The following is a 22,271-nucleotide window of genomic DNA, read 5'->3' on the forward strand; positions in this document are numbered from 1 at the left end:
GCCCAACACAGGACATATCGGGTCTGACCTGCTTGTTGGCCACACAGCTCTACTATTTACTCCCAGTATCAGATTGGTAATGCGCTTTTTAAAAACCATAAGAGACTTCTCACCTTCTAGCATTAAGATTTTGAGTGTTTAAGTAGAAATTGGATTGCTGCTGTTCACAGATGATATTAAGTGTCTTTCTTTTTCCTTACTCAAAGCCTGCATGTCGAAATATTCTGCTGGGTGCATCTATTATTATCCATCTTTCCATCATAGTCACAATCCTGTCCTAGGAGAAAAATTGCAAAAAGACCTTAAACGATACCTTACACGAAAGATCGGATTTGAAGCAGTCATGCGAATAAGATGTACAAAAGGTATGATATAAGTTTCTGTCTTACTCTTTTCAAAAAGAGACTGAATTGTCATCTGTCAGGGATATCATAGTCGTTTTCTCCACTGAGCAGGAGGTTGGACTAGAAGACTTCAAAGATGCCTTCCAAATGTGTGATTCTCTTCATTTCTGTTGAAATGAACTTGCTTATGGCTGACTGCATCAGGTATTGATGACAATAGTAGAAAACATTTTAGAATTTGATTTAGGTAATGACTTTCCCCCTCCATTCCTGGCATGCTAAACCTTTCACTTTTGCCAGCTCAACACAAAGTATGCCATTCAAAGACTGACTAAAAATATATATTATCAGTAGAAGAAAATGGTATGCCTTGAATTGAACTGTATATTGGGAAGAGAAACTTTTCATTTGGATTGTGCAATGCTCCATAAAGGGGGAAATGCTAACTGTTCCTTGGGAACTGCTCTCTTTTATTATGAAACTATGGAATAACAGACAAAAAGCTGTCTATAAACTCCAAATTAGAGGAAATTGAAGGATAGCTAACATATAAACAAGAACACCGGGCAACATCCAGACTAAGTTAGTCATGACTCTTTAATTTCAGTGGTGAGTAGTCATTACTAACTAGTAGCAATAGCACTTACATTTATATACTGCTCTATAGCTGGAAGCTCTCTAAGCAGTTTACAATGATTTAGCATATTGCCCCCCAACATTCTGGGTACTCATTTTACCGACCTCGGAAGGATAGAAGGCTGAGTCAACTAGGGGTGTGTCCGAACCGGTCCGGAGGCCATTGTAAAGGCCTCCGGACTGTCCAGACCGGTTCGGATCTGGCTGGTTCGGGTCCGGGTGGGGGGGGTTCCTTTAAGGGCAGGGAGGGTTTACTTACCCCCCTGCCTCTTGCCCCCGTCCAGCGCGCGTATTTAATGTAATAATTGGGGCAGCAGGATACTTCCCTGCTGCCCCTTGTCCCTCTGCAATGCCGCCAGCCGCTTTGACTCACAGTTTAGAAAGTTATTACTGCTGCCCAGTGCCAATAATGAAGTCGAAGGAGAAGAAGCCGGCCTCCACTTCGGCACCTCTCCGCCCGGCGGCTCCCCCAGGAGCCGCCACCGCCTCCCAGCAGCCACTGAGAGCTGCTCTGCCATGGAGGACGCGCCGACGTGCCGCGGCAACCCTCACTTCCGGATTCCATGCGACTCCCCCCCCCCCTGCATACAGAGTGGCAGAATGCAGCCACTCTGTATGTGGGGGAAAGTCACATGGAATCCGGAAGTGAGGGTTGCCGCGGCACGTCGGCACGTCCTCCATGGCAGAGCAGCTCTCAGTGGCTGCTGGGAGGCGGCGGCGGCTCCTGGGGGAGCCGCCGGGCGGAGAGGTGCCGAAGTGGAGGCCGGCTTCTTCTCCTTCGACTTCATTATTGGCACTGGGCAGCAGTAATAACTTTCTAAACTGTGAGTCAAAGCGGCTGGCGGCATTGCAGAGGGACAAGGGGCAGCAGGGAAGTATCCTGCTGCCCCAATTATTACATTAAATACGCACGCTGGACGGGGGCAAGCGGCGGGGGGGGGTAAGTAAACCCTCCCTGCCCTTAAAGGAACCCACCCCACAGTGCCGGACCACAGCTCTGCGGTTCCGTGCACACCCCTAGAGTCAACCTTGAGCCCCTGGTCAGGATTGAACTTGTAACCTTCTGGTTACAGGGCAGCAGTTTTACCACTGCGCCACCAGGGGCTCCTGGTAGGCCTGTTTGTTGTTCATTCTGACCAAAGTGTACATTCTCCACAGCTCTGTGCATTAACTGCCATTTTTGACACAAGCAAGGGGATCTGAACTGGAGGCACATGGGGTTGCCAGGAAGGCACGTGAGTTCATCTGGGAACTGTAGTTTCTCTCCCTGTAGTTCCCACAGGAAAGCACTGAGAGGAACTACAGTTCCCATAACTCCCCTCGTTGCCCTTCTAGCATCCCTGCATGCCTTCCTGGCATTCCCACACTCCTCCATTTTCCATAAAAAGCCACCCTCAATGTTGGAAATGACAGGTACTGCAGAGAATTCATGGTGCCAGGGAGATGGTACATTTTTGTCAGAATTTGAGATCTCAACTCACAGCCCCGTAACTAGGTTGGAAGTTTCCTACTAAATTTAGTAGTATTGAGAAACATAGTTTTCAGAATTATAAAATGTATCTCTATTCTGGCTGTTCTCAAATCATAGTTAAGAAATAAGTTTCTCAGCTTTCAATGTCTGGAATCAAGAAAATACTTCATCGTGTTTTCTATCACTTGTCTGTAAACATACATGCATCTGCATTATTGATTACCAATCAGAAAATTTTATCAGTGTTTGGAAAACTCACTGATATTTACTCTTGGAATCATCACTTGTCTTTTTAACTTCTTAAACTTTGCTCTTTGTTGCTAGGTCTTTCCATTCATACCTTCCATGGTAACTTTTTTGTGCGATCTACTGATTTGTTATCCCTTGCCAATGTGAATCCTGATGCTGGATTTGCAGTACAGATGTCAATTGAAGAAAGTCTGACAGACACATCGTTGGTCTGCTTTCAGACAGCACTCTTGTATACTTCCAGCAAAGGTAACTTCAGAGAGGGTGTTCCCTCTTAAAATTCATTAAAATGAAGTTGAAGGTGTTACTTTAGGCACAATGTTTGCTTTGAGATTAATTGTGTAGTGTGCATTGTCCTAGTCTCTCTTCTAGAAATTGACTTTGTAACATAAACATTTTGGATAAGAAGCATGGTTCTTACTGTCTTTGAACTGTTGATTCTAATGCAGGTGAACGGAGAATTAGAGTGCACACACTTTGTTTGCCTGTGGTGACTTCGTTGTCTGATGTTTATGCTGGAGCAGATGTGCAAGCAATTGTATGCCTCTTGGCTAATATGGGTGAGTTCATGGTAATAAAATGTTCAGAGATTTTTATGTTAATAACAAGGTACTTTGAGCTTATCATGAATAAAGATCTTCATAATTCCAGGTTTTGAGTTGCCGAGTTTAAAAATAAAAAATACCCCTTGAATAGTAATTATAATTGTACTGCATTCTTATCTCAGATCCCACGGGAACTAAGCATAGGCGAATCATTACCAATATCAGCCTTCTGTATTGTAACCCTTTACTAGAAACAATAATACAGTTTCATCTTTTACATTACATCATTTACATTACCTGCAGTTAGAAGAGAATGATAAGACCCTGCTTATAATGGCTTATGATTTGGTGCGCATTTAGTATAACTGGAAAGATGCTGGCATTTAATAACCAGTTTCAATGCGTGCAGAAAGTAACTCAGGGTTTTCAAATGTTATTTTATTAATGATGAAATGTTTGTAACCCATTCATATAAATAACTCTTTAATAAAATTGTTTCTAAAAGACCTTTTGAGTCATTAATTATCACTTTGGCTCTACTCTTCTTTCTCAATTAACAGTTCGCTATTCACACTGTTATTAGACACTAGTTTAGTTCCCCTGCAACTGAGTGTCATTGTAGTCTTATGGAAATTACATTTCTTTTTATCCAAACTTGATGAATCAGATACATAGTGAAATGAAATCATGGTAGCAAAATATTGCAGGATCTCTGCATTGGCATGCTGCTTATATCTACTTTTAACAGGATTTCCTTCATAATAATTTTTACTACTTCACTTCCTGTAGCTGTGGATCGATCAGTTTCGTCAAGTCTTTCTGATGCAAGAGATGCCTTAGTGAATGCAGTGGTGGATTCACTGTCTGCTTATATGTCAACTTCATCAAGCCTCCAGCAATCTGCTTTGTTTGCTCCAAATTCCCTCAGGCTTTTTCCTCTCTACCTTCTGGCTCTCTTCAAACAGGTACCTCATATAAACTGTCATTAATATTTACTTCTAGCAATTGCGAAACTGTGTTCTTAATGAGAGAAACCACCCTGAGCCACTTTAGGAACGGTGGTATATAAATTGAATGAATGACATGGAAATACATAATTTGAAAACCTTTATCTTCTGCCTTTAAGTCATGGTGAAGCTTAAATGATGTAGTGTCTTGTATAGTAACAATAGTGTGTGTATACATTGTTGCTTGAAACTGGGAACTTCTAAAAATGTACCAACACCTTTGTTGATAATAAAGTAAAGTTGTGCCATCGAGTCAGTGTCAACTCCTGGCGACCACAGAGCCATGAGGTTTTCCTTGATAGGAGGGGTTTACCATTGCCATCTCCCATGAAGTGTGAGATTATTCCTTTCAGCATCTTCCTATATCGCTGCTGCCCAATATAGGTGTTTCCTATAGTCTGGGAACATACCAGCGGAGATTCGAACTAGCAACCTCTTGCTCCCTAGGCAAGTTACTTCGCCGCTGCACCATTAGGTGGCTTGTTGTTGATCATAGCACTCTCAAATACATTATTTCCAAAGCTGAGTATTTCTTGACCGTCTTTAAGATTATTTCATCATAAAAGCTAAGAGAGTGGTTCTAATACTTCACATTTCTAAGAAGAGGATGGGATCTAGGTTTTTTAAAAACAGTTGCAAGCCTTTAATTTTATTCAGTTTCTCTGAACTGCCTGAATCCTATGCAACATGTTTTGTATGTACAAGGGAGGACTGATGTGTCTTTAACAGGGGTCTCCTTGCCCCAGATAAAGGTCTTCTGGAACTGAGGGGAGTCATAAGTTATTTGTACTGTCATCAGGCATGGGGGTAGTCTCATTCAAAGAAAAAAAGTGAATGTTCCAGTTGTGGGTACACCCAAAACTCTGGAATTACCTAAAATATCTTGTGGCATCCGAGCCACTGTGTTTTGGCCTAAAACGTATTATTTCAAAGTGCTTTCCTTAAACTGGTTCCTTCTTACAGAAAGCATTTAGAATTGGCACAAGTACACGGTTGGATGATCGCATATATGCCATGTGCCAAATAAAAAGTCAACCTCTGGTTCACTTGATAAAGATGATACACCCTAACCTATACAGGATTGACAGACTCACTGATGAGGTAGAGTATATCTTTTATAATGTATGTAATAGAATGTTGTGGTAGCTGTTCCTTTGGTACTTGAGTAAAATGAAGTGCCTTTCTTGATGGTTTTCCACTTCAGAAAATCAGAAATTCCTGTGTGTAGCTTATTCATTTTTTGCTGTCCTTAATGATGTATGGGTATTGGGAATTAAAACTTTTGGTTATTTTATACAGCCTTGAGTCTTGTAGATATCCTCTGGCAACAGGTTCAAAAGTGCAATGAAAGATTAAGAGTGTAAAGTGAATACTGGTGTCATGGTCCTAAAGTCAGTGATTACGACCTTTTCCACAATTAACTAGAATTGTTGCGTTCATTTGCAGGCCCCCCCCCCCCGTGTATTAGTATTCTGTTCCAGGTTATTGTGTTTTAAAATACAATGGATGCTTGTTCTCAGGTTGAGTTTTAGTGCAAATTGCTTTGTACTTGGCAACTTAAAGATGTTTAATTTGACCTCTAACTTCCATTTCCCTGCTTTTGCATCTTGTGGTTTTAATCAGAGTTGTTCAGGAAGTAGGCACATGTGCTCAGCACCCCTTGCTGCTGGATTATCAGCAGTGGTACTGAACTGAATATCCATTTCCTATAGTAGATGTAACTGAAACTTCTTTTTTATAGGGAGCAATACATGTCAACGATAGGGTTGTACCTCAGCCGCCTCTTCTGCAATTGTCTGCAGAGAAATTAACACGAGAAGGAGCTTTTCTTATGGATTGTGGCTCAGTAAGTAGCCTGCTTGGGACCCACTGTTTGTTATTTCTAAACATTAATTAAATTATGTTTTAATTGTTTAAAATATGTTTTAATTGTGCCCAACATATTAAACGCTATGATACTTAAAAGTTTCAGACTCGTAAAAGAATAGTCATTGTTGTGATAAGCTGATAAATTTTATTTTCTAATGCAGAAACTATTTTGTTAGCCAATAAATACAACAAATAGGGCAATTTAGTTACATCCCTGTTATATAAAAGTAAATTATCATACATTCTGAAATCCAATTGATTTTTTGAAAAAATGTAGTTCTTTGAAAATCCTGAGTGACTGCATAAATAAAAACCATATATGGACATTTATTTTGGTGACACTGGTCTTAACATTTTAGACATTTTACATTTGGATTGGAAGAAACTGTGACAACTTCATAAAAGATGTCCTCGGATATCCGAACTATTCATCTGTACCACAGAACACGGTGAGAGTTGATTTTTGTTTAAAGGCAAATGAATAGCTTTTCATTCTTATGTTCATGGAACTGAGAATAATTTCACTTGTGAGATGCCATTTCTCCACATGTCAACTTGCTGTAGAGTACCACAGTCCTACAGATGGGACTGTGCTTCCTTAAAATGTTCCACTGTTGCTGCAATACACTTATTTTGCTTAGTACCTTCATATGTGAAGACTTCAGTTAGCACTGCAAGCCATCTTGAAGTGAGAAATTGCAAGAGCTGAAAAATAACCAACATGGGCTGTACTTCAGTGTTTCCTCTAATTTTTATCAGTGTGTTGAAACAGTTTTGTTCTAGGCGGCAGTCTGTGTCTATCTGTCTCTCTCTCTCTCTCTCTCTCTCTCTCTCTCTCTTTCTCTCTCTCTCTCTCTCTCACTCACACACACACACACACACACACACACACACACACACACACACACCAGTAATACACAGATATATAGCAGAGAATGTTTATCTCCCCCCCACTACCACCTCTCTTTTTCTGCAGCTTATTCATTACTAAGCACCATAAATATGCACTATAAATATGGAAGGAAAAAGAAATATATTAAGTACTTGGTTTTGTATTAGAAGCTGCTGCTGGCCAATTTCCTTTATCTGCTTTCTTTAATAGTAATTGGTGGTTAAAAGGGGCCTATAACAAAATAATATTTTTGTATTAAGTAATAAAATTAAATCATAATAAATTTAAGTTTTAAGTTTTAAATAAAATAAAATAATTAACTCTCTGTTGTCTAAGTTTTATTTAAATTTGAATTCACCCTTGCTTTCTTGATCTTATCCTGTAAAGACACTTGGCTTTGGGGACAGAGAATCATTTTAATTTTTTATCTGTCCAGTGTAAACCACTTTCAGGAAATTTTAGAACAGAAGAACAGCCCTGCTGGATCAGGCCCAAGGCCCATCTAGTCCATCATCCAGTTTCACATAGTGGCCCACCAAATGGGAAGCCCACACAGGCCATTGAAAAGTGGTATGCAATGATAATAAATAACAATGATGTCACACAACAAGCGCAGAGCAAGAACTAAAAGTGCACATACCCTGACTGAAAACATGAAAATATTTAAATTTAAAATAGTAAATATTTTGCATGAAAGGCACATTAACCAAATATAGCAATTAAGATATCAACCAAAACAGTCAAATATGCAGCAGGATGGTGCTAAAATCAGCAGAAACAAACACCAAATTCTCCATGTTATGTGTACCTCATCAAGCAGTAAAACATTTTGTAACCTATTCTAGAATCACTGTTGAAGGATCACACATAATTTTAAAAAATAAAACAATTATTTGAACTTTTTCTATGTTTTAAGTTAATTACAAATTAAAATATCCATAAAACTACCAAATAGCTAAAAAGCTTGGCTGAAAAGATGTCTTTAGTTGTTTCCTAAAAGCCAACAGATGGATATAAAAATATAAAATATATAAATAAAACAAAGTATTTCAGGGGAGGGAAGTTAGAATGGGTGCTGCATGGGGTTTTTTTTCCTTATGTGTAAAGATTTTTTTAAAGCACGTATTTTTAAAAAATTAACTAGTTCAGCTAATATTCAACTATTAAGTCAACTTTGAAAAGTATATATTTTCTGTCTGGGGCGGGGAAAGATCAGTGCTATAAAACAATCAGTCTTCTGTGGTGACACATCAGAGGAGGTGAGGGGTGAGAGGAGATTGGCAAGTCCAGGGTTTTGCTGCTGTTCCTGTTGCTGCTGCAAAGGAGGAAGGTGGGGGGGAGGCTGAAAAAAGGAGTCAGACAGAAGACAAGAGCCCGAGGGGGGCGGGACGGGCAGGGCAGATGCGCTCCTCAGGCTCTTGTGAAGGAGGGAATCGTCTCCCTCCAAGAGACCCATTCGCTGCAGCGGGACTTTTGGAGGGAGATTATTCCCTCCTTCACAAGCGTCCCAGCTGTGATGGGGAAAGGCAGTGGTGGGGAGCAGCAGCCGCATCACAGCCGCAGAAGAAGTGAACAGCAGTCTGGGAAAGCTACGTGGAGGGCTTGTGGGGTGTGCGTGCGCGCAGCCACGGACCTTAGAGGGAATGGTGCTGTACTTCCCATCTTGCTTGTGATCCATTAGCAGGTTTTGCCATTCTAAAATGTCTGCAGCTTAAAAGGACTAAATTTTCCAGAAATGTAGTTGGATGCCTTACCATTCTAATAAAACACGAAAGATGTGGTAGAGAATGCCTTGGAAAGAGTACGCAGATTGTAATTTGTCCCTTCTTGTGTAGGGATGTGTAAGAATCACGACTCATGCACTGATTCGAAGGGTCAGATCTGGATAGTGATTCCAGCGACATGCATAAATATAGGTTCTGCGCTTGCGCAGACCTCCTTCGGATAGGCATCATTAGCTCCTCACGACACCTTTAACTGCTTCTGCACAAGCCTGTAGTACCTCTTATTGGCGGTTAGGCATCTCACTATTCAGTTTCTCTCTGACCGCCGATGCGTTCAGGTACTTCGGAAAGCTCTTAGCTCCTCAGTAAAGTTTGTTTGTTTGCTCATATCTACGGATTTATTGGACTGGAATTGGATTGACTGACTACTCTTTTCGGACACCCCTTTGCTACTAAAAATATAACAGCTTTTTAAAAAGGGAGGCGGAGGATTTCACGGCAACGGACTATGGAACGGTAACATATAAGCGAGCCTGGCATTTCCTCTACCCCCCACTACCCCTCCCCATGCCCGAAATGGCCCTCTCACCAAAAGGTGCCACCCGTGAAAAAATGCCTTTAAGAGATGCCAGGGTTGCCAAGGGAAGCTCCCTTCAATGGATGGTCATCACCTCTGTCTTCTGTTTGGGAGAGGGGCACGCCGCCACAGCTTGTGAAGTCTGTGCAGGTTTTTGAAAGCAAACCCTAAAGAACAGATTGGCTCGCCTCAAGGTCGCCCTGACTGGGGATGCACTGAGCCCTTCTACTTCAGGCTCCCAAGCAGCCCCGGGATCTGCCTTCGTAAAGCAGTCTAAACACCTGGGGAAGATGCACTCAACATCGAGACAGGACTCCACCTTTAAGCAGCCAGTAAGCCAAGCCTCTAGCCCGCGCCGCCGCAAAGCCTCGCCACCGTGGAAAAAGAAAAATAAAGAACACCATACGGATGCCGGATCCACCCCGTCATCCTCGGGCTTGCAAGCAGCACGTCCTTGACATCGAGCGGTGTCATTGCCTCCAGCCCCGACACCACAACTCTCGCCATCAAAGCCGAGCTCGACACTGACCGAACACACAGAGACACACACATCGACCCGAACGTGCAAAGGCTGGCCACAGTACAAAACGCAACTTGACTTCGACTTCAAGGGATGCCTCAACATCGAAGGAAGCCTCGACATTGAAAGACGTCTCGGCATCGAGGGACATCTCCGGAAGAGGGCAAGCCTCGGTATCGGTGGATCTGCCTGAGATGGAAGTCGATAATTGAGATCGAGGTGACTCCTCTGGGCACCGAGCCACCTCTGGAGGAAGAAGATGCTGGAATAGAGACAGCCACCCCTTTACTTACTCCTGCCAATCCTATAGGGCATCCATTTCGCTTGGAGAATACCATCCCCTCCTCATCAACGTTTAGAGGCTTCTTACATTCTGGACTCAATGTTGATGATGATGAAGGAGCGGTAGATAGCCAAGCACTTCCAAATATCCCAAGAACACCTGATATAGGGGGTTTGCTACCACATGGGGGAGCGCTGTCTCCAGATGTATACTTAATGTTCAGACACTGGCACCTGCATCGAGGTTAGCACCGGGATGCAGTGACTCAGGTCACTCCTCAGAACGAACCGATGAAACATTCCCATGAATCACAGACACACCAAGCAACTGCATCCGTAGCGGTGCAGGCAGCAATGCACCCTTCAGGAAGAACTGTGTCTGTACAGGCAAGCTTCCCACCTCAACCTGCCCAGACGGATGCACGCACAACACAGACTGTGGCAAACCGTGTGCTGAATGCAGGAGTCACCGATACTCAAAAAGCCTCTAGCTCAACTTCTCAACCACCGGATTCTGACCCAGATGCTTCTGAATCCTTTGTTGAGGAGAGCTATGCGTCCGAGTCATCCAAGGGGGACTCGGAGCCAACCTTGCTGGACTTGCCACTGGAAGTACCTCCTCCTTTGACTGTATCCCCCAACGAACAGTTGAAGACCTATCACCAGCAACTGATGGAGATGGCGGAGGTCCTAGGTCTAGAATTGCGCCTCAAAACAAATGAGGTAGACGACCCCGTCTACAATTTTATGGAACAGACACCAGGGTTACAACCGGTGTATCTACCAATGTTACCGGTTATCACGAATGCTGCACAGTCAGCGTGGGAAGTGCTACAGACTTCTACGCCTGCATCAAAAAAATTAGAAACCTTATATAGGATCCAGGAAACTGACGTGTATCTACATAAGCATCCAGCCCCAAATTCACTAGTCATAGACTGCGCTTCTACTTCTAAGACTGGGAGACGTCATACCACTCCGGCAGATAAAGAGGGGAGGAAGCTGGATGTCCTAGGTCGCCGCACATATTCGACAGCTTGCCTTTATCTCAAAATTACCAATTTCGTGGCTTGCCTGGCAAGATATACACATTGTCTATGGGAGAGACTATATGAACAAAGGACAACGCTCACCCCAGAACAGTTCAAGCAAAAGTTTGAAACCACCTTTGCACAAACTACAACTACTACACGGCAACAGTTAGCCAATGTGAAACATCTGGCTGAATCAGAATCAAGGACCCTGACTTCAGCAATGCTGCGACGCCACGCTTGGCTCCGTTTGGCATCGTTACAGCAAGACATGTGAGATCGCATTGAATCACTACCATTTGATGGCAAAGGCCTTTTTGCAGAGACCACAAGACACAGTGGAACAATGGAAGAAGTCCAAGATGACAGCAAGAACCTTTATGGCTCAGACTCAACGGTATGGTTCAAACCTTCAACAAACTTATCAAAGACGACGTTTCAATAACCAACGCTTTGACCGCAGGGAGCACTGTAAGCCATGGAATCGCTATAACAGGAAACCTTACGGTAACAGGAATAGGGCTGACCAACAGAATAAAAATAAGACAAGACAGCAAAATAAACAACACTTTTGATTTGAACAAGATCCTCTAGCTGATGGACATCAGCCTATCCCTGATGTTCAACCAAGTGAAATTCTGACCCACTCATATGGAATTCTGACCCAACCATCGGTCAGCACAAGGCCCTCCATCGCCTTGTGTACAGCCAGTGATTCCATCAAACTGGCTAGCCATGCTTTAGCATGGCACAATATAACATCAGACCGTTGGGTTATGCGTATAGTCCAAACTGGATACACCATAGAATTCCATACTCTTCCAGAATACTCGGGTATGAAATATACACCAGAAACTACTATTCTTAAGGAGAAGGTCAACTCCTTATTGGAAAAACATGCTATATCACCTGTGCCTTGGTCATGATGCCAATCTGGTTTTTATTCCAGATATTTTCAAATTACAAAAAGGGATGGAGGCATAAGACCAATCATGGACCTCAGAGATTTGAACCAATATGTCGATGTAAGGAAATTCCGTATGATAACGTTGCAAGCAATCCTCCCTCTTTTGTATGGAGAAAGGTAGATTGCAACGTTGGATTTAAAAGATGCCTACTTCTATATCGCCATACAAGCGAATCACAGGAAATATTTACGTTTTACGTTAGGCACGTAGGTGTATGAATACAATGTTTTACCCTTTGGCCTAGTAACTGCACCTAGAGTATTTACCAAATGTATGGTTGTAATAATTGCTCATCTCAGAATACAAGGAATATCCATTTTTCTTTATTTAGACGACTGGCTCATGACAGCGAAGACAAGGGAACAGCTGGAGACCCATGTCATGACAGTCACGATGCTGCTGGACCAATTAGGAGTGAGAATCAACTGGAAGAAATCTCACCTAGAACCAGCCAAGAGACTGCTATACATAGGTGCAGTCTTAGACATGGAAGCGCAAAGAGCCTTTCTACCCTTGGAAAGATATCAGAGGATATGCGGGTTGGTGGAACACTTCCATGTAGCCCTGAAACAGTGGGCGAGATCAATTCAAGTTCTACTAGGCCTGATGACATCCTGTACCTTGACAGTACAATATGCAAAACTCCGAATGAGGAAACTACAGACTTGGTAGCTGAGGTTCTTCAGACCCAACGTAGACCCTCAAGACAAAACACTTCACATACCGGAAAGGGTGCTTGCATCCCTTCAGTGGTGGATAAAATCAAGGAGGAACAGTATCATGGCCACTTTGTTGACGAAGCCTCCAGGTATGGAATTGGTGCATTGCCAGAGGGATTCATCTTCAGGCCATTCATATCAGAGGACAGGACAATGTCCTTGCGGATGCACTAAGTAGAACCAAGACCTTGCACCAACACGAGTGGGAATTACACCCACTTCTGATAGACCGGATATTTCATATATGGACCACTCCAACGGTGGATCTGTTTGCAGCTGCCGGAAACAAGAAATGTGTGCAATATTGCTCAAGGATGGGACTGGGAAAAGAGTCCATGAGAGATGCTTTCCAGTTTCAATGGACGCAGAGTGTGTTTTACTTGTTCCCATTGTATCCGCTGCTCAACAGAGTAGTGGCCAAGTTGCTTCAGGACAAGACCGAGGCAATTGTCATCGCTCCTTGGTGGCCACGGCAGCTGTGGTTTCCAGGACTCCTCAGCCTGGCGGGACAGAATTACAAGAAGTTGCCATGGAGGACAGACCAGATTTTCCAGGATGAAGGGAAAGTCCTGCATTCCAGCCTTGCTACGCTCAATCTGACGGCGTGGAGAGTCGGCTTCTAGCCCGTATTCTTCGGAATAACAGAAAGGAGTCTACCAGAAGGACGTATGCAGTGAAGTGGAAAAGATTTGCTACCTATGCAAAAGAGAAAGGTTTCCGTCCACGGAACGCAACACTTAAGGAAGTCCTTCTATACCTTACATCCCTAAAGACAAAAGGATTGGCTAATGTCTCTATTAGAGTTCACACAACGGCCATTTCTTCTCGCCATCAAGGTTGGGATGGCAAGACAGTATTTTCACATCCCAAGACAAAAGACTTTTTGAAGGGGATCAATAATTTGTATCCCCCTGTTAGAACTCCAGTAGAAAAATTGAGTCTTTCTCCAGTTCTCGCCGCGCTGACACAGCCTCCTTTTGAACCTATGGCTACCGCACCAATGAAATTGGTGACCCTGAAGACACTTTTTCTAATAGCCATTACCTCTGCTAGAAGAGTTAGTGAACTACTTGCGCTTAGAATAGATGAGCCTTACCCAAAAATCTATCCAGAAAAAGTTGTTATGCACATAGAACTGGACTGGACTTCCGTCCAAAAATTGTAACAGACTTTCATGTGAACCGAGATATTGTCTCATCTACTTTCTTTAGAAGCCCAACACCACCACTTGAACAAACGTTGCACAGTTTGGATGTCAGGAGAGCTCTTCTCTTCTACCTAAAGAGAACACATCCCTTACGGAAGACTAATCACCTGTTTTTAACATATGAAGGCAGTTGTAAAGGCCAACAGCCATCACAACAACGCTTGTCCTTCTGGTTAGTAGAGGCCATAAGGAGCGCATATGAGTTTCAGGGGAAGACGGCTCCAAGGTCTATTAAAGCCCATTCAACTAGGGCTTACTCTGCTTCAGCAGCACACTTGGCTGGAATTCGTATGACAGACGTGTGTTCTGCAGCAACATGGTCAACAGACCACACTTTTATAAAACATTATGCCTTAGACCTATGGTCTGCAGCGAAGGCAAAGTTTGGCAGGGAGGTGTTGAAGAGGGTGTTACAGTAGCATTCAGTGCCCTCCACCAATGGGTTTAGCTCGTTAGTCACCCATATTTATGTATGTCACTGGAATCACTATCCAGATAAACAGGTTGCTTACCTGTAACAGATTATCTGATAGTGATTCCGCGACATTCATAAAACCCTCCCAACCGACCCTGCTAAACACTGCATGCTACACGGATACTATGTCTATATTAGAATGTATGGATCATACCTGGCTACGTCGGTCAATCAGAAACTGAATAGTGAGACGCCTAACCGCCAATAAGAGGTACTGCAGGCTCATGCAGTAGTGGTTAAAGGTGTTGCGAGGAGCTAATGATGCCTACTTGAAGCAGGTCTGCGCAAGCACAGAACCCATATTTATGAATGTCACGGAATCACTACCAGATCATCTGTTACAGGTAAGCAACCTGTTTTTTGGGAATCTTAAGGAACATAGGACGTTGCCATATACCGAGTCAGATCATAGGTCCATCTAGCTCAGTATTGTCTACACAGACTGGCAGCAGCTTCTCCAAGGTTGCAGGCAGGAATCTCTCAGCCCTATCTTGGAGATGCCAGAGGGGGAACTTGGAGCCTTCTGCTCTTCCCAGAGCGACTCCATCCCCTAAGGGGAATATCTTGCAGTGCCCACACATTGTCTTCCATTCATATGCAACCAAGGTGGAACTTGCTTAGCTAAGGGGGCAAGTCATGCTTGCTACCAGAAGACTTTAAGAGGTGGTCTGTACCTGCTGCTTCACTGCTTCCTGCTATGGTGGTGTTCTCTCCAGCACCCCCCGTGCAGTGGCACACAAATGGGCTCCGTGCATACCACTGCGATGCTGCCACTGCACGAGTAGTACTGAGGAGCATCATGCTGTAGCAGGAACAGACCTGCTCTCCTCACTCTTAAAGGTTCCCAAATTGACCCTTTGAATCAGTGCGCTAATCATGATTTGTGCACATCCCCTACTCTTGTGTTAATCACTGCATGTTGTTCTTGTGGAAACGCAGGCATGCTTATGGAACCTTCATAAAAGCCCCTTTCAGCCCCTTTTGTGTCCTGGGAGAGCACTGTTTTGAGGCTGCCATGTATACCCCAAATAAAAGCACACCAATGGTGAGGTAGTGTGTGTGTATGTGGCGGGGGGGAGGGGACTTATCCCAACACCACCCCCAGCATTTAATCTGCCTTCACAAGCCCCAGCCCAGCCTTGCAAGTTGTTTGGGATCAGATAATGCTGAGTGTCTTGAGTAGAGCAAGACTGGGTGAGAGTAGTCTTCTGCTAGATAAGATTACCTTAGAAAGGCTCTTCAGCTCCTCCTGGGCTTTTTTTGTGTATGTTGTACTGTGTCTAGGAAACAGAAGCCTGCTAGTGGCATCCTCAGACTCAGGTCTTGTAATGGCTGGTGATGAGGAGTCAGAATGTGCCAGTCAATCAGCTGCTTCTTCCTTTATCTTGGCTCCAGACAAGGACTTGGGAATCTCCCTATCTCAGTGTGCTGCTTGGACTTATGCAGCTTGGCCTTGGATGTAAAGACTAGTTTTGTTTAATGTTACAGTCATAAACAAGCACAGATGTAAAGACTAGATTCTACTGTATGACTTGTCTGTTTTTAAAAGCTTGTTTTTGAAGCTCATAATGTTTTTATATGACTGTCAAGTGAGAAATGCATTTTTTTAACATTTCTGTTGTTCCTCAAAGTATCTTATAACTTTTCTGTACAACTTCAGAATTTTATATCTATAGGTATGGGCTATAAAACAATTTGGTCTTTTCCCAACCCTTGATTATGTTCAGAGGTTTTGACATCATAGTGTATTTTAATTTCTGGCTTCTCCAACACCTGACTGATATATGTTAATTGAACTGGAACCTAATCCCTCTCTGCAATTCAGGATGATAAACTACTTCACTTTAATTCTTCTAGGCACATCTTCCAGAATTAGATACTCTTTCTTCAGAGCGAGCCAGGTCCTTTATATCCTGGCTTAAGGATAGTAGACCTTTAAACCCAGTACTTCAGATAATAAAGTAAGTACCCATATATAACACAGTAAATATTTGTAGATTGATCCTTGGCTGACTTCAACAATATATTATATACATCTGTACAACAGCTTTTTGTTTTATCTTAATAGGCATTTTATTTTAAAGTATTTTTTTAAAGATGCAATTATCTCTACTGGATTCTATTGATCCAGAGAGAAGCGTGCACTTAGATGCACGTATGGATCTCTAGCATTCACTTCACTGAAGGCAGACATGGAAACCACCGAATACTCAAAACTCCATCTACCTATCTGAGCATAATAGTCATTGGGGCCATTCACACGATCTACTGGGCAATTGGGGGTAAGGCTTCGCAAGCCTTCCCCACCCCCTGGCACCATCATCCTGTGCTTGGTGGCAGCATGGAGCACCCTCCCATGCAATCAACACTGCTCCATGTAGCATGGACCAGGGCAGATTGCTCTGAGGCTGGGACTCATTACATCTTTTAAAAGAGGCTTTAAAATGTTTTATCTGCTGCCTATCTCTAGTAGGGGTTTTTAGTTTTTTAGTTCTGTTTTTAGTTTTTTATTAACTTTTAATTTGAAATTTTTAAAATTTCTCATTTTAAATGTGGTTTTAGCCTGGTCTTTTAATTTTTTTGATCTTTTACTTTAAGTTGTATTTATTTAACTAATGTTGTGAGCCACCCTGAGCAGTAGTGTACTGGAGGGCCAGGGTATAAATATTTTTATTAATAACAACAGCAACAGCTCCTCCCCATCCTATGTGACCAGCTTGCAGAGCACTTCATGGGCAGAATAATTTTGTATCCAACGCAACTTGGATATGACTGTTATGGCAATATCATTGGGGGGTGTCACTCGCTGCTACTACTTCTTGTCAAGTTCCCATTTCCCTCATATTCTTCCCCGTATTCTAAAATCAGCAAAAAGAGACTTTGTTGCACATTCCTCCTTTTCATTTTGGTGGGAATGTGGAGTAGGGCCTTCTTGGTAGTTGCACCAGCTCTTTGGAACTCCCTGCTTTGGAACTTCCTGTCAAGGAAGACTCTTTACACTCTCTTTGCCATATAATTAGAACTTGGTTTCAAGAGAGCTTTCCTTGGTTTTGTTTTCCTCTTGCTGCTGCTACAGAGTTATGATGCATTACTCTTGTATTTTGTATTTATTTGATTGTATAACTTGTGAAATTTGAATAAAAATTGTTTCATAAATAGATTTAAATAAACAATTAAGAAAATTAAGTGTGCCAGTTTACCTCCCTCCAATGAAATGGTTTACAGTGCTGATTTAACATTGTGGTTTGGGCTACAGCACTGCCATATTCTGTTCCCGATTTTGAACACTTCCGTGGTGGTGCATTCACTCTTGAGAATTAAGCACTAAAGCCAGTAAGCTCCGTGTGAGTGTTCTAAAAATGCACACTTTATTTCTGTTTCAGAGATGAAAGCCCTGCAAAGGCAGAATTCTTTCAACATTTAGTTGAAGACAAATCAGAGGCAGCATTCTCTTACTATGAATTTTTGCTTCACATTCAACAACAAATTAGTAAGTAAAAGAATGAGGAAACAGAAAAACAACTCTGGACTACTTATCCAAACATCAGCTGTGAAAGAAGCACACTAAAAGTGGTGAAACCAGTCATGGGTTCTGCAGTGTCCAGACATGGGTTCTTCAACATCTATATCTAAAACTTTTCAGCTGAGAGGACAAAATACACATTTCCATATGAATCTTACAGTTTTGCTTCAGTCTACAAAATGATGGCTATAATGATGCAATTTCAATAGTTGTTTTAAGTTGGTTTATATGCGTTTCCAGTAGTGCAACAATATGGTGCTGCTTTTATTTCAAGCTGGTGGACTTGTGTAGCTTTATGGAATAGTATTTCAAAACTCAGAGTGTGTTTCCTCTCCCACCCCATATTTAGTATGATAGCCTTTCCAGATGATCTTTAGCAGAGATGCCAAAGTGCAGTGCTCCATGCTGTTTATATGAATTTGTAAAGGAAATAATTCATATTTGAAGACTTCACCATTTTCTCTGTGAAGATTATAGAATTTCAATACAGTATATATGAATTGTAGAAATTAAATATATATAATGTACAGAAGTGTTACATTTGTAAAGAAAATGTAAAAATGTAACTACAGAGTTTGAATTGCTTAGTGTGCTGCAGTGTTGGTGATTCTATGACAAATCACTATTTCAAAGAATAAAGTTGACTAATGCATATTAAAACAAATCTGAATCCACATAGGAAAAATGCAACTTTGTAATTCACTTAATATTTTTATGTGGATTAATTTATGATCAGCTAATTAAAAAGATTTTGCTTGATCATCTGTTTTTATATCTATGTGATTACTACATTTTAGACACTAATACTGAATTTGGCTTAAGAAAGAATGTTTACTATATTGTATAGATTTGTGAGAAAAGGGTAAATGGGAATATTGCTGAATTTGAATTGGGATTTGTGTAAACAATACAATTGGTTTGTGACACTACCTAGCAATAGAAAGTGTCTCTTACCTCTGGTTTACTTTATGTACTCAGCAGCAATTTTGGTTCTGCATTCTTCATTTGCTCTCTTGCTACTTTTGAGACATTAAGGAAAATTTATATTTGACAAAGACAAGAGTTTCTTCAGCACATCATCTAAATACTGGCCTGCATTTATCTATCTCTCCTTTTCTCTTTTCTTTTCTTTTCTTTTCTTTTCTTTTCTTTTTTAAGCACTAGCCTTATGAAGACATGGCTCTTAATGGTGATGCCAGCCTGCTAAATGTTCACATGTTGGGGAAAGAGCGTAAAGTATAGAGCAGCTGGATGGATGTAGTTCTATGATCATTAGGCCCTATTTACATGTGACTGTCTGAATATTTCCAGAGTTCTTATGGCAGGCCGGGGGCCAATGTGATCTAACCCCTCACTGTGTGTGGATGCTACATTATTGGAGCCATGTATGTATAAGGCTACGTATTGCATATTTGATTTGATTAATTTTGTGTTTAATATTTAGGGTAACTGAACAAGAAATTTATTTTTTAAAAGCAATACATTTCTTTTTTTAAAGATGACAGACACTAATGTATTCTCACAAATATCTGTGTCCCAGTATATTTTCATCTGTGCACGATATGCTTATGCAGCAAAGTCATGTTTTTAGATATTATTTTACCTTCATATAGATAAATGTGAATATCTTCTTTTAATTTTGCAAAGCCTGCCAAACAGTTTCTCGCAGAAAAATCACCCACTTTGATTTATGATATGTCTTACATTTGTCAACATATAAGAAAGTGCTCTTAAATTTGAGCAAGAAGCTGTTCTTTAACATTTGATTCAGTCTTTCCCAAGCTTTCCATTCTTTGAGGAGAAATCAGTTGAATTTGTTTTGGGAAAGAAATCAGCTGAAAATGTATGCCCATATGAAACCATAAATTTGTCAGATGTATTTGTGTGAACTTAACAAATAGTTACTTTGGAATAAAATATTTCTTGTGAGCTTAGCACTGAATATACAGAAACATCCAAAGCCATGTTATATGGTAAATGATCTGTAAAACCATTACTTAAAGTTTTATTCTTCTATATTTGTATATAAAGATTATGAAAAAACTGAGAAGTATTTGCATTGAGTAAGGTACTTGCCTGTTGCGGTTGGAAAATACCTAGTGCTTAGTGGCTCCTCCTTGGTGGGACCCTCTAAGATTCATGGTGAGGCTTATCTTGGCAGATGGAATGGAGAAGAGCAGACAAAAATGGAACAATTTTCTTGACCAGGAGTGTTACCACCACCATTGCCACATGGCATCTATAACTACAAAGATGCTCTTAGAGACTGGCAGTGTGTCCTTCTGAGGACCTGAGGTTTTGGCAGCTGCCAAGTAGTGCCACCCTCTAGGGATGTGCATGGAATTGGGCCGGGGAGGCTCGATGGCCGGGGATGTGTGTGCCACTTTAAGGGTGAGGGAGGGTGCTCTTTCCCCTCCCGCTGCTCTTTCCCCTCCCGCTGCTCTTTCCCCTCCCACGTTCCATTTTTAGTAAGTCCATGGGGTGACAGTATACCTCCCTGCCACCCCATTTGTCCCCGTTTACCAGATATAGCAATAGCAATAGCACTTACATTTATATACCGCTCTATAGCCGGAGCTCTCTAAGCGGTTTACAATGATTTAGCATATTGCCCCCAACATTCTGGGTACTCATTTTACCGACCTCGGAAGGATGGAAGGCTGAGTCAACCTTGAGCCCCTGGTCAGAATTGAACTTGTAACCTTCTGGTTACAGGGCGACAGTTTTACCACTGCGCCACCAGCGCATCAGATACTTCCGGGTATATCCGGCAAACAGGACAGCAGGGAGTGACGCTGCCACCGCATGGACTTACTAAAAATGGAGTGCCAGCGGGGGAAGAGCAGTGTGAGGGGTAAGTGTACCCTCCCCCATCGTTAAAGCAGCCCCCCCCCCCCCGAAAGGCGTAACCACCCATCGTTCGAACCGGTTTGGAGGCCCATAAAGGGCCTCCAAACTGTTTCTGTGCACATCTCTACCACCCCTTTTCACTGATCTTCCAAGACTTGTATATAACCAATAATGGTGGAAATTAGGTGAGTTCCAAACTGATTTGATATCCTCACTAAAGGTAAGTGTGTGTGTGTTAGTCCCCAAAGGATGCACACCTGCAGCAGTAGTATCTCCACTTCTGGAGCACAGGTGCTCATTGGGACAGGGAGGATTTTTCAGACCATTCAAGTTATATATCTCTGGCCCCTTCACGTCACATGTATCTCCCCATCTGGCATGCCTTCCTGCTACTGCATAAATATATGGGGTGAGGGAAGGTTGTCCAAACTAGCTCGCAATTAGGAGTGTGCACGGAACCGCCACACTGCGGTCTGGCACTGGGGTGGGGGGTCGCTTTAAGAGCAGCGGGAGGGTTTACTTACCCCTCCCACCGCTTTCCCGCTTGGCGCCATAAGTAGTAGAGTAATTGGGGCGGCAGGATCCCTCCCTGCCACCCCTTCCCCGTTGCAGCTCTGCAACGTGCGCGCATGCAAAGCATTACTGGGAGCTTTGTAGAGCCGCAACGGGGAAGGGGTGGCAGGGAGGGATCCTGCCGCCCCAATTACTCTACTACTTACGGCGCCAAGCGGGAAAGCGGCGGGAGGGGTAAGTAAACCCTCCCGCCGCTCTTAAAGCAACCCCCCCCCAATCCGAACCACCCAGGACCGGTCCGGACTGGTCCAGAGGCCTTTTCAATGGCCTCTGGACCAGTCCAGGCCCATCCCTACTCACAATGTGTGACTTGCTTAACAAAGTGTGAACCCCACTGCTCTTTTGCTGTTACGCCCTTCTGTGTTTTCCATCCAATTAGCAAAACACTTTACTACTCTTCCATGGCATCAGTCCTGCCAAATTTCACTCAGACTGGGGGAAAGGGTCATTGTTTTATAGGCAACTAAAGGTAGGAAAGCACAGTGTAAAATTGATCAAGAATGCTTAAAAGAACTGTAAGACGTGACTAGGAACTGGGTTTGCACAAAACAGAACAGAGTATCTGCAAATACCTGTCTCCAAAAGAGAGTATTCACACACGCAGAAAGCAAGGCTTTGGCTGCCTCCTAGACTTCTACATGTTCCTCTCCTTGTCACTGATGGGAAGGTTCTGTGTGGGAATGGAACTTCTCATAATGATAGACAGTTTCGCTAAAATGTGTTTTGAGTAGAAAATTGGACAGTTTACAGAGGCTCTCTCCCCATTCCTGTGACCTATCTTCACTGGGCTGCTCGAACAAAACAAATGC

At 42.5% G+C, this 22,271-nt stretch overlaps 1 protein-coding gene across 4 annotated transcripts in view; it reads left to right on the top strand.

Annotated features, from left to right (window-relative positions):
• The window catches only part of SEC24B (SEC24 homolog B, COPII coat complex component), a 50,792-nt gene extending 31,993 nt beyond the window's left edge, over positions 1-18,799 (top strand). For all 4 annotated transcript variants that reach the window (XM_053257060.1, XM_053257061.1, XM_053257064.1 and 1 more), the window contains 9 exons: positions 207-365; positions 2,776-2,949; positions 3,150-3,260; positions 4,035-4,210; positions 5,216-5,353; positions 5,994-6,098; positions 6,481-6,570; positions 16,374-16,477; positions 17,900-18,799. In XM_053257060.1, coding sequence (XP_053113035.1) covers positions 207-365; positions 2,776-2,949; positions 3,150-3,260; positions 4,035-4,210; positions 5,216-5,353; positions 5,994-6,098; positions 6,481-6,570; positions 16,374-16,477; positions 17,900-18,014 — 1,172 coding nt within the window. In that variant the 3' untranslated portion in view covers positions 18,015-18,799. The remainder of the gene's footprint in view (positions 1-206; positions 366-2,775; positions 2,950-3,149; positions 3,261-4,034; positions 4,211-5,215; positions 5,354-5,993; positions 6,099-6,480; positions 6,571-16,373; positions 16,478-17,899) is intronic.
• The last annotated feature ends 3,472 nt before the right edge of the window (positions 18,800-22,271 follow it).

Source organism: Hemicordylus capensis, chromosome 5, assembly GCF_027244095.1.
Source record: "Hemicordylus capensis ecotype Gifberg chromosome 5, rHemCap1.1.pri, whole genome shotgun sequence".
Classification (NCBI taxonomy): Eukaryota; Metazoa; Chordata; class Lepidosauria; order Squamata; family Cordylidae; genus Hemicordylus; species Hemicordylus capensis.